This window comes from Manacus candei, unplaced genomic scaffold, assembly GCF_025592945.1.
Source record: "Manacus candei isolate 608988 ecotype Guabito, Panama unplaced genomic scaffold, ASM2559294v1 h1tg000128l, whole genome shotgun sequence".
Lineage (NCBI taxonomy): Eukaryota > Metazoa > Chordata > Aves > Passeriformes > Pipridae > Manacus > Manacus candei.
In genome coordinates, this window is record NW_026138176.1 from 327,261 (window position 1) to 338,845 (window position 11,585).

The window sequence follows — 11,585 nt, forward strand, 5'->3', positions numbered from 1 at the left end:
TATTCTATTCTATTCTATCCTATCCGTTTCCATTTCTATTCTATCCATTTCCATTTCCATTTCCATTTCCATTCTATTCTATTTTATTCTATTCTCTTCTATTCATTTCCATTTCCATTTCATTCAATTCTATTCTATTCTATGCATTTCCATTTCCATTTCATTCAATTCTATTCTATTCTATGCATTTCCATTTCCATTCCTATTCTATTCCATTCTATTCCATTCTATCCATTTCCATTTCCATTTCCATTCTATTCTATTTTCTATTCCACGATTCCATGACCCCCTTTTTTCTTTTATTTTCCCTGCCATGCAGCTCCTGAGCTTCCCAGAGCCCAGACAGTTCCCATTAAACCTCTCCCCCCGGCTGAGTTTCTGAGCTCCAGGAGACACCCGGGGCTGAGTCAGGGACTCAACTCTGCCATAAAACCTCGGCCAGAAACTCCCTGACCTCCATCCTAAAGCCTCTGCCACGTTTTCATCCCAATTTTCGGACTGTGCAGGCTGTTCCTGAGCCTCCCTGGGCTGCTGGTGGAAACTCCTCTCCTAATTCCCTGCCTGAATTTATTCCCATTCCCCGGTTGCCTCACTGGGAGCCCACTGGGCACAGCAGGAGCCCTTCCCAGTTGCCCATCACATCAAAGAGCCTCATTCCCAGTTGCCTCATCCCCTCCCTGCAGCTCAGGAATGAACTTGTTGGATTTTGGCCTCTCATCTCCTTTTTGGAAAGCAGAGCAGCCCCGGGGGTCCCTCTGGCCTTGTGTCCTCTTGGTGCCATGGGGGGGTTCTCAGGGAACCTCCTGGGTTTGGAATATTGATTTAAAATTGATTTAAAATTGATTTAAAATTGATCTCTATGAGAATTTAGTCGGAATAAATTGGCTCTGTGCTGCCAAAGAAGTGGGTTCGGGTCCCAGTTTTGAATTTCTGGGTGAATTTTCTTTTGTTGTTTCTGGCAGGGCTGAAAAAAACCTTGGAACTCCTGAGCTGGGAAAACAGCTGAAGGACAACAGGATTCCACGTTTCAGGTGTGGCCAGCAGCTGATAAAATAGAAAATGCCCAAGAATGGGGAGTTTTCTCCTCTAAAGGTCGGGACAAACCCCCTGTTCCTGCAGCTGGGCAGTTGTGGATCTGTGAGAAATGTCCCCCAGGGGCAGCACAGACCCTTCTCTCCGGAATTTTGGGCTCCTGGGGGTGTGTTTGGAGCTCTCTGACCCCCAAATCTGCCCCACCCTCTTTGCACTGGTTCAGTGCTTCCCTGCTGGGTTGGGGGAGTCCCATTCCAGCGAATCTGTGGAATATTCTTAATTAATAATTGCCAAAGGAGGGCTCCCTGTGGGATCAGGGCTCGGTGGTGGCGATTTCAGGCTCCTCCACTGGCAAACAGAATGAATGGGGAATAAATTTCGGGAGCTGAAGGCTGCAGGGATTAAACTCCTCCTTTCTTTTCCAGCTTTCTGCACCCCTGGAAAGCCTGGATTAATGGGATAATCTCGGGTTTTCCTGTTCCATCCTGGTGACACTGATGGCATCACACCCCTGCACGAGGTGATTACAGGAAGAGAATCGGGCCCAGAGGACTTGGAGATTCTCCCAACATGCCCTGAATTATGATCCTAAAACTGCTTTGCTCCCTGAGTTACTGGGGAAAGAGGAGTTTTTAAAGGCTGAGTGTGGTGAGAGAACGAGTTCCTCGGGGGGATAAAGCAAAGCCCAGAGCAGCAGGGGAGGGTTTTGGGGCCTGGCACAGAGCAAAGACTGACCCGACCTTGGTGTCCTCAGAGGGGTTTGGGCTGGAAACCAAACCTGACCCAGTTCAGGGCTGGAAAAAGGATCAACTGGCGGGTTCTGAGTCGTGGAAGGGACCCGGAGCAGGTGAACATCCAGCACAGAGGGAGCCTGGCAGGGGCAATTATTGCTTTTCAAGCTCGGGAGAGACTTATCTTGGATCTGCTCCTTCCCACGGGTCCCCTCAGCTCCACGGGCTGCAGTGAGTTAGTTCTTAAAATAACAACAATCCTCCGCTCCCAGGTTTGCTTCGTTCTGACACCTGCACGGGGGTGAATCCCGGGCAAACCTGGAGTGAAAGGCTCTGGGCGCTGGGCAGGGAGAAAGTGGTGTCGAAACGGCTCCGCTCCTGCATTTGAAAAGTCATCAGGGCAATAATGACCCCCCCGCCGGATTTTCTGCAGACTGACCTCCACTGAGCCTGGGAGCAACCAGAACAAAGAGCTCCGCGGGGCTGCTAATTGCAGAAACAAGAGTTCGTTAAGTAATAAAAGCCTTTCGGGATGAAGCAAGAAGGAGTCCGAGCGAGGAGCGTTTCGTTCTCCTGCGTGGCGGAGTCGCTGTTTTGCCTTCGGTGCTGTGAAATCATCGAAATCGTGGATTCGCTGCTCGCCGGGCTAATAACGCGTGAGGTTTTATTGTCTGCAGCTCGTTCGCAGCTCGCTAATTACACGTCTGATGGGCTGGAGGGGGGAGCTCCGCTCGCTCTCTCACGTCTCGTTTGTTCCTCCCCTCCCTGCCCTGAGGGATGGACTGAAGGGACTCCCTGGAACACCAAGTGCAGCCCGGCTGCTCCTGAAATCTGTGTTTTCCATGCCCGGAATCGGAGACCCGTGCAGTGGTTGGGCTGGAAGGGACCTTAGAGACCATCAAGCCCAAGGGTAGGGACACCTTCCAGTAGACTCCAAGCGCTGTCCAAGCTGCCCCCCACCCCCGGTCCATCCCCTGCAGCACTGACAGACCCTGGGGGTCCCCTCTCAGAGCCTCTGCTCGAGGCTGAGCAGCCCCAGCTCCTCATCCCCTGTGCCAGAGATGCTCCAGTGCCTCCCTCATCCTTGTCCCCCTGCCCTGGACCCGCTCCGGGAGCTCCGAGTCCCTCCCGTGTCCCCCCCGAGTCCCTCCCGTGTCCCCCCCGAGTCCCTCCCGAGTCCCTCCCGTGCCCAGCAGCCCGAGCCAGGCACTCTCTCCCCATCCGAGGGGCAGGATCAGCTCCTGCCCTGCTGGCAAAGCTCAGCCAAATCCCCCCCCGGACCCCCCGGACACACTGTCAGGGACACCTCGGGGTCCCCCAGGGTCCTCTCCAGCGGGTCACCCCCACCCTGGGGTACCCGAGGTGACTCTGCCAAGGGGGCAGGGGCATGAGGAGCCCTCAGACATCGCGGTCATCCTGCAATCCCCATCCTGCCATCCTCCCATCCCCATCCTGCCATCGCATCCCCATCCCCATCCCCTCCCATCCCATCCCCATCCCCATCCCATCCCCTCCCATCCCATCCCATCCCCATCCCCATCCCATCCCCATCCCCATCCTGCCCCAGCCGCTGGGCCGGCTCTGGTGCTCGGTTTTGCTTCCTCGGAGAGCGAGACGATGCGAGGGAGGTTTCCCAACCCCCGGGAGCTGCTCCTGGAGGCGATTCCCGGGCGGATGCTGCGCTCTAGTGGTTCGTGGAACTCGAATTCCATGTCCAGTTCCCAGGGCAAGGGAGACATCGAGGGGCTGGAGCTCCCTCCTGCACTGCAGCTCTTTCCCCAATTTATTGCTTTGTTTTTTTCCCATTAATGGGGCAGAGCTAATTTCCCATCACTTGAGGTTTCAACCCAACATCCCAGATCACATCCAGCCGATTTACCTTTTTTTTTTTTCTTCTACCTTCTTCTGGCTGCCTTGTTCTCCTGCCAGGTTTCCATATGTGGAGCTTTGCATTCCTGCTGCTTTGGCTCATGCTCCATCGGGGCTCCTTTGCATTCCTGCCTCATTACAAGGTGCTGCATTCCCTGCTGGCTCCCCTGGCATCTCCCCCAGGGGGGGTTTCAGCTTCCCTCTGGACCTCTCGGTGCCACAGCCCCGGCTCAGCCTCTTCTTCTCTCTCCAGCAGGGAGCTGCAGAGGGCCAGGGGGTTCAAACTGCCAGAGAGGGGCTTGGGGCTGGATTTTGGGAGAAATCCTTCCCTGTCGGGGTGGGGAGGCCCTGGAATGGATTTCCAGAGGATGCCCTGGAATGGATTTCCAGAGGATGCCCCGGAATGGGTTTCCCAGAGGATGCCCCGGAATGAGTTTCCCAGAGGATGCCCTGCAATGGATTCCCAGAGGATACCCTGGAATGGATTCCCAGAGGATGCCCCGGAATGAGTTTCCCAGAGGATGCCCTGCAATGGATTCCCAGAGGATACCCTGGAATGGATTCCCAGAGGATACCCTGGAATGGATTCCCAGAGGATGCCCTGGAATGGATTTCCAGAGGATGTCCCAGAATGGATTCCCAGAGGATACCCTGGAATGGATTCCCAGAGGATGCCCTGGAATGGATTCCCAGAGGATGCCCCGTCCCTGGGAGTGTCCCATGCCAGGCTGGAAGGGGTTTGGAGCATCCTGGGCGAGTGGAAGGTGTCCCTGCCTGTGGGCTGGAGGATCTTTGAGGTCCCTCCCGACCCAAAGCACTGCAGGATTCTCTGATTTCTGGGTAATAACACCAAAGACACCATTGGGATCAAACAAATCAGAGTTCAGCCGGGCCTTCAGTAAGTCAGGCAGGAGGGGGTTTCACCACACGTGGTTCTAGTCGAGTCAGGGTTAAATCAGGATTTATTTGAAGGTCTGGGCAGTGCCTGCCTGGATCCAGGCTGGGATAAAAGCAATATAAAGGTGAACATCTCGCTTTGGTTAACGGGGAGGATCACACCCAAAACCTGGGGAGCTAAAAAGCACCGAAGAGTTCTGGCTTTGGATCAAAGAACCAGTGACTGCAGGAGGGAGGCCACAACAAAGCCCCGTTTTTCGTGGTTCAGGTGAAGATGAACCCACTCAGTGCTCACCAGGAAGGCTCTGGATCCATTCCTGCTGGAAAAGCCTTTGGTAAAGGGACCATTTCACCCTCCCTGATTCTTGCCCCATGTGGGACATAATTGCCCAGGAATTCCTAAACTTCCTGATTCATTTTCACTACAAAATTGTTCCTGGACCTTTCTCTCGGCCACAAAAACCACCTGGGTGGAGCCACTTCTCCAGTTCCCAGGGAACCACCTTTTTTAATAAAAATCCTCTGGTCCTGCTCCCCTGGGTGTGGGTTCAGCTCAGTGGGGCCGAGCTGGTCCTTGGAGCAGGAAGAAATTGTCCCTTTTTGGGCACGTTCCAGGTGACCAAGTGCACCTGAGGGGACTGATCCCTCCTTCAGCCACTTCCAAAAACTCGTCTCGTGTTTCTCCTGTGCTCTGGACGCCGTGTGAGATAAGAAGGTGAGATAAGGGCTGAGAAAGCCCCACGTGGCCCCGGAGGAAGTTTATCAGCTCCTGGGGCTTTTTGTCACCCGTGGCAGTGCCAGGGGCAGCTCTGCCAGCTGAGCTGGCCGGGCAAGGGCTGCAGTGCCAGGTGACTGTGCCTCGTGTTCCCATCAGCTGGGAGTCACCGGGTGCTTTGTTCCCATTCCCTGCTGACAGGTGATGCCCTGGGATCACGGGGTTGTGGGGACACCCAGAGCCAGGGGTTCCCAGAGCCGAAAATGGAGCTCTGGGGGAGGCCAAGGGGGGGTTTGGGCTCCACGGGGAGCTCCTGTTTCCCCCCAGCAGACCCAGTGCCCCCCGTCCAACCTGCCCAGCAGATCCAGAGCTGATCCCATGTCCAACCTGCCCCAGCAGACCCAGTGCTGATCCCATGTCCAACCTGTCCCAGCAGATCCAGTGCTGATCTCGTGTCCAACCTGCCCCAACACAACCAGCACCTCCTGGGCTTTGGGGTGGGGGAGAAGCTCTGCCAGCCCCAACCAGGGGGGTAGAGAGGGAGGAGGCTGGGCAGGGCCAGGAGTGGGACTCGATGGTCCTTGGGGGTCCTTTCCTGTTCTGTGATTCTGGGATTCTGTGGTTCTGGGATTCTGTGATTCTGGGATTCTGGGATTCTGGGATTCTGGAATTCTGTGGTTCTGGGATTCTGTGGTTCTAGGATTCTGTGGTTCTGGGATTCTGTGACTGTGATTCTGGCATTCTGGTATTCTGGGATTCTGGGATTCTGGGATTCTGGGACTCTGTGGTTCTGGGATTCTGAGATTCTGTGGTTCTGGAATTCTGGGATTCTGTGACTGTAATTCTGGGATTCTGGGATTCTGGGATCCTGAGATTCAGAGATTCTTGGATTCTGTGCCATGGGAGCTCGGGGCAGCTCTCCCAGCCCCACCACAGTGGGTGATGTCCCAGCCCCGTTCCCGTGGGACCACCAGGACACCTCCACAGACTGCAAATCCAGCGAAACCTTTGGAAAACCACCCCTATTTCTGGGTGCACTCCCAAAAGCCCCGAGGCAGGGGCTGCTGCTGCTGCTGCTGCTTCCCCAGATGCCATTCAGTCCTGCCGTGCCAGGGAGGATCCTCCTGCACTAATGACTCTTCCTCTGGGAAGCTGCCACCAAACCACTCATTGTCAGGGATGAGTGTGCTGATGGGACTCACCCAGGGAGCTGCAGCTTTTCCTGGCTGTTAATGGGGCCCGTGTGGGGCCCTCACCCCCCCGGGGCACGTTTGGGCCCTGCATAAAAGCTCTGCTGCTGCCGGGACTCCCCGGTCACATCCCCAAGCTGTTCTCCCCAGGAGCTGGGTAAGTCTGAGCCTCTGGAGCTGCTGGAATTGCTTGGAGAAGCTTCCCCATCCCTGGGAGTGTTTGGACAGGGGTTCGGAGCAACCTGGTCTGGGGAAAATGGGTTGGAATGAGATGGGCTTTAAGGTGCCCTCCAACCCAGGCCGTTCTGGGACTCTCTGCCTGTGAAATGCAGATTTATTTCTGCATTTATGTGCATAAAATGCTGCTTGGGAAAGGTTTTTCGAAGGAGCTGGTTGGGGTTGCTGTGTTGGAGGGGGAGAGGACTCTCAGTGTTTGCTGGTGGTCACCCCCAGACACCCCTGGGAGATGGGAGGGAAGTTTCTTTGCATTATTTGGGGGCTGCTGGTGTGGTTGGGTTTTGGGGGTGCCTGACAGCAGCTTTGGTGCATCGGGGGATTCAGTGTATTTGGAGTTCTGGCAGGGCTGGGAGCTGGGCTATCATCACCCTTTAATGAGCTTTGGTTCCTTAACGAGCAGGAACTTTGTGATGCTGGGGCTGAGCTGGGAACCTCTGCCTGCCTGGGGTGGCACAGAGGTGCCCGGGGTGCCCTTTGCCTCTCCTGCTCTGCAGATGTGGCCAGAGGTTCAGAGCCTCTGGCTGGGCTGAGCCTTTACTCAGCAAGTTGCCAGCCAAGAGAGGGGAGGGGGCACAGGGGGTTTAATTTGATGATTGAAAGGCAGCTCTGAGATATTATTCCTGTGCTGACCTCCAAGATCAGCTCTCCCCATGGAGCCCCCAGTGATGGAGGAGTTGCAGTTGGTGGATATTTGGTGTGAAGTGTCTCTGACTTTCCCCCCTCTTTGTGCCACAGTTCAAAAGGAGGTGTTTGGTCCTCAGCTGCTCCTGGGGGGGTTGTGGCAGAGCTGGGGGGGTCTCTGAGGTGCTGGAAGCAGCAGGACCGTGAGGAACTCAGTGTCTAAAGGCTCTGTCTCCTCACCTGTCACGGAATCCTGGAATACTTCGGGCTGGGAGGGACCTCAAAGATCATCTCATCCCACCCCCTGCCATGGCATTCCTGGGAGGGGAAGAGGAGGAGCAGCCACGGATCTTTCTCTGCTCTGTGAGCAAGGACAGCACCCAGGGAAGGGCTGGAGCTGTGCCAGGGCAGGCTCAGGTTGGATCTCAGGCAAAGGTTCTTCCCCCAGAGGCTGGTTGGGCACTGCCCAGGCTCCCCAGGGCAGTGGGCACAGCACCAAGGCTGCCAGAGCTCCAGGAGGGTTTGGATGATCCTCTGGGGCACAGGGTGGGACTCCTGGGGATGGGGCTGGGCAGGGCTGAGGGTTGAACTGGATGATCCTTGTGGGTCCCTTCCAGCTCAGCACATTCTGGGGTTCTGGGATTTTGGGATTTTGTGATTCTGTGATTTTGTGATTTTGTGACCCTGTGACTCTGTCATCCTGTGATTCCAGCGCTGCCAACCCCCCCCCCCCACCAAGATGTCGTGCTACCAGTGCCTCCCTGCAGCCCACCAGGCCCCTGTGCCCACCCCGTACCCCGGCAGACCCCGGGCAGCGCCCGCCTGGCGCTCGACGCCGTGCCTGGCCCAGAGCGTGACCCGCCTCGTGCCCCGCCAGCAGCTCCTGCCCTCCAGCCTCTCCCAGCAGCAGCTCCTGCCCTCCAGCCTCTCCCAGCACCAGGGGGTGACCCAGTGTGTGCCCCAGCACCAGCGGGTGCCCCAGTGTGTGCCCCAGCACCAGGGGGTGACCCAGTGTGTGCCCCAGCACCAGCGGGTGCCCCAGTGTGTGCCCCAGCAGCAGCGGGTGCCCGCGCCGTGCCCGCCCATCGCCGTGCCCCCGCAGCAGAGCGTGGCCCAGGCAGTGCCCCCGCCCCAGCGTGTCCTGCAGCAGCCTCGGTGTGTGACCACGTGCGTGCCCATGGGAGTGGCGGGCGTGTGCCAGCCCCAGGGCGTGAGCCCGTGCGTGCCCCAGCAGCAGCAGCGCCCGCCCGCCGGCCCCCCGCAGCAGAGGTGCGTGACCACCTGTGTCCCTCGGCCGCCCCGCGGCACCAAGGGGGTCCCCCAGCACCAGAGTGCCACCAGGTGTGTCCCCCAGCAGAGTGTGACCGCCCTGTGCCCCCGGCAGGGCCTGCCCAGGTGTGTCACCACCTGTGTCCCCCAGCAGCGAGCGGCCAAGGGGGGCTCGTACCCGTACCTGACCTGCCAGGGACCCCGGCGGGGTGGCACCTCCTGTGTCCCCCAGCAGATCTCCTGTGTCCCCCAGCAGAGTGGCACCTCCTACATCCCCCAGCAGAGTGTCACCTCCTGTGTCCCCCAGCAATGGGCCTCCAGGTGTGTGACCAAGTGTGTCCCCCAGCCCAGTGCCACCGACTGTGCCTCCATTTGTGTCCCCCAGCAGCAGGGTGAGACAGTTTGTGTCCCTCAGCAGCAAAGTGCCACCAGTTATGTCCCTCAGCAAAGTGCCACCCAGTGTGTCCCTTATCAGAGTGTGACCAAGTCTGTCTGTTATCAGAGTGTGACCAAGTGTGTCCCTCAGCAGCAAAGATGTGCCACCAAGTGTGTCCCTCAGCAAAGTGCCACCCAGTGTGTCCCTTACCAGAGTGTGACCAAATGTGTCCCTCAGCAGCAAAGTGCCACCAAGTGTGTCCCTCAGCAGCAAAGTGCCAGCCAGTGTGTCCCTCAGCAGAGTGTGACCAAGTGTGTCCCTCAGCAGCAAAGTGCCACCAAGTCTGTCTGTTATCAGAGTGCCACCAAGTGTGTCCCTCAGCAGCAGAGATGTGCCACCAAATGTGTCCCTCAGCAAAGTGCCACCAAGTGTGTCCCTCAGCAAAGTGCCACCCAATGTGTCCCTTACCAGAGTGTGACCAAGTGTGTCCCTCAGCAGCAAAGTGCCACCAAGTGTGTCCCTCAGCAGTCTGGGACAATTTATGTCCCTTACCAGAGTGTGACCAAGTGTGTCCCTCAGCAGTCTGGGACAATTTATGTCCCTTACCAGAGTGTGACCAAGTGTGTCCCTCAGCAAAGTGCCACCAAGTGTGTCTGTTATCAGGGTGCCACCAAGTGTGTCCCTCAGCAAAGTGCCACCAGCTGTGTCCCTTACCAGAGTGTGATCAAGTGTGTCCCTCAGCAAAGTGCCACCCAATATGTCCCTCAGCAAAGTGCCACCAAGTGTTTCCCTCAGCAAAGTGCCACCAAGTGTGTCCCTTGCCAGAGTGTGACCAAGTGTGTCCCTCAGCAAAGTGCCACCAAGTGTGTCTGTTATCAGAGTGCCACCAAGTGTGTCCCTCAGCAAAGTGCCACCAAGTGTGTCCCTTGCCAGAGTGTGACCAAATGTGTCCCTCAGCAAAGTGCCACCCCGAGTGTCCCTCAGCAGCATTGTCAGTCAGGTGGGGTGAAAATTTCCAATCACTTAAAAAAATACATCTCAGCCCCCAAATGGCCCTGGTAAAAAGGAGCAGGGGAAGGAAAACCCCTGGAAAAGGGGGAGGCCCAGCTTTGGGCCGGGGGTTATTTGTCTCCTCGGGCACCTGCCGATGGTTCCTGCCTCTCCAATCCGCTTTATCCCTGTTTTCCAACGTTTCCCCCGGAGCTCTGCTCTGCCTGGGTGTGATCCCATTCCTGTGTGATCCCGTTCCTGTGTGATCCCATTCCCGTGTGATCCCATTCCCAGGGCTGCTCTCCAGCTGCCTGGGGCTCGTCCCTGAACCTGCTGCAAGGCCCAGTTTGGTGGGGTGGGATTAAACTCTCACCCAATTCGAATAAACGGTGATTTTAAAGCAAAATAATAATAATAATTAAAGAAAGAGAAACGTCCCAGGAGTCCAGGCCACGGCAGCACCAGCTGGGAGTGCTGCTGGAGCAGGGCTGGCCCTGCCCAGCTCTGGGTTTCATCCTGGAACTGGGACTCAGCGTTCGGGTCCAGTTGGGTTCCACTGAACTGGTTCTTACTGGGGAGCCCGAGGTGGGCTTGTGGAGCAAAAGGTCCAAGAATCTCACCCAGAATCCCGGAATGGGGGAGCCTGGAAGGGACCCCCGTGGGTCCAACCTCCCTGAGAGTTCTGGGGTCTCCCCAGGGAGGGAAGGGACACTCCAGCCCCTCCCGGGGGCTTTGGGCACCCAGAGAGAAGTTTGTCCTCGTGTTCAGGTGGGACAAGCCCAACTCTCTCAGATTGTCCTCCTAAGAGGGGAAAAGGCCCAGGAGAGGCCGAATTCCAAAGGCTTTCCCTTTGGGAAGTGGCCAGAAATTCCCTCAGCCCAGCCCCTGAACAGGGCAGCATTTCTGGCTCCCTGAAGCCGAAATGAAACGAAGGTTTTTCCTTCGCTTGGTTGCTTTAATTAAAATCAAACCTCACCACCTGAAACAAAAGCAAGCCTTTGAAACAACACTGAAAGTTGCAGCACGGCCGTTTTGTAAACGTTTAAGCTGTAAAATGCAATTGATTGTGTTCTTTGTGAGCTCTTCACTGTGCTGAAAATAAACTTTATTTGTACACACGTATATGTGTATTTACATATAGAGAGACTTAAATAAACAGAGCTGTCTGAGCCTGGATTAAAAATCTTGTCTTTCTGCCTCCTGGGGGTTGTTTTTTATTAAATATGGTGAAGTCCTGCCTGAAAAAAAAAAAAAAAAGACACAGGCCCTGTAGTGGGCCCTGTCATTAGGAAAATGAGCTCAGGCCAAGTGGCTCGGGGGTGTTGGGAGGGTGAAAACAAGTGTTGCAAGAGGAAGAGGAGGGTGTGACCCGGGCCAGGACGCTGTCCTGCATCTTGCCCTGCCCCACCCCGGCTCAGTGACCTTGTGGTGGCATTTTGGCTGCTTCCCCGGGGCTCCTGGAGGAGCAGAGCCCTTGGTCCCCCTCTCCTGGATGTCTGGGGGGGTGTTCTGGTCTGGGGGGGATGTTCTGGTCTGGGGGGGATGTTCTGGCCCCCAAGGGCAGGGGGAAGAGCAGCAGTGACCGGGGAGCTCCTCACCCCAACACCTGGGAGGTTCCCCCAACCTGTGTCCCCTCTGAAAGGAAGGAACAGGGGCCT

General features: G+C 56.5%; 1 protein-coding gene across 1 annotated transcript; it reads left to right on the forward strand.

Moving 5' to 3' along the window:
• Window positions 1–8,031: 8,031 nt before the first annotated feature.
• Window positions 8,032–10,086, forward strand: LOC127462498 (keratin-associated protein 10-6-like). The gene is made up of 4 exons (XM_051771143.1): window positions 8,032–8,721; window positions 8,797–8,978; window positions 9,096–9,466; window positions 9,872–10,086. The coding sequence occupies exons 1-4, from the start codon at window positions 8,032–8,034 to the stop codon at window positions 9,997–9,999; spliced, it is 1,371 nt and encodes a 456-aa protein (XP_051627103.1). The 3' UTR covers window positions 10,000–10,086.
• Window positions 10,087–11,585: the final 1,499 nt, after the last annotated feature.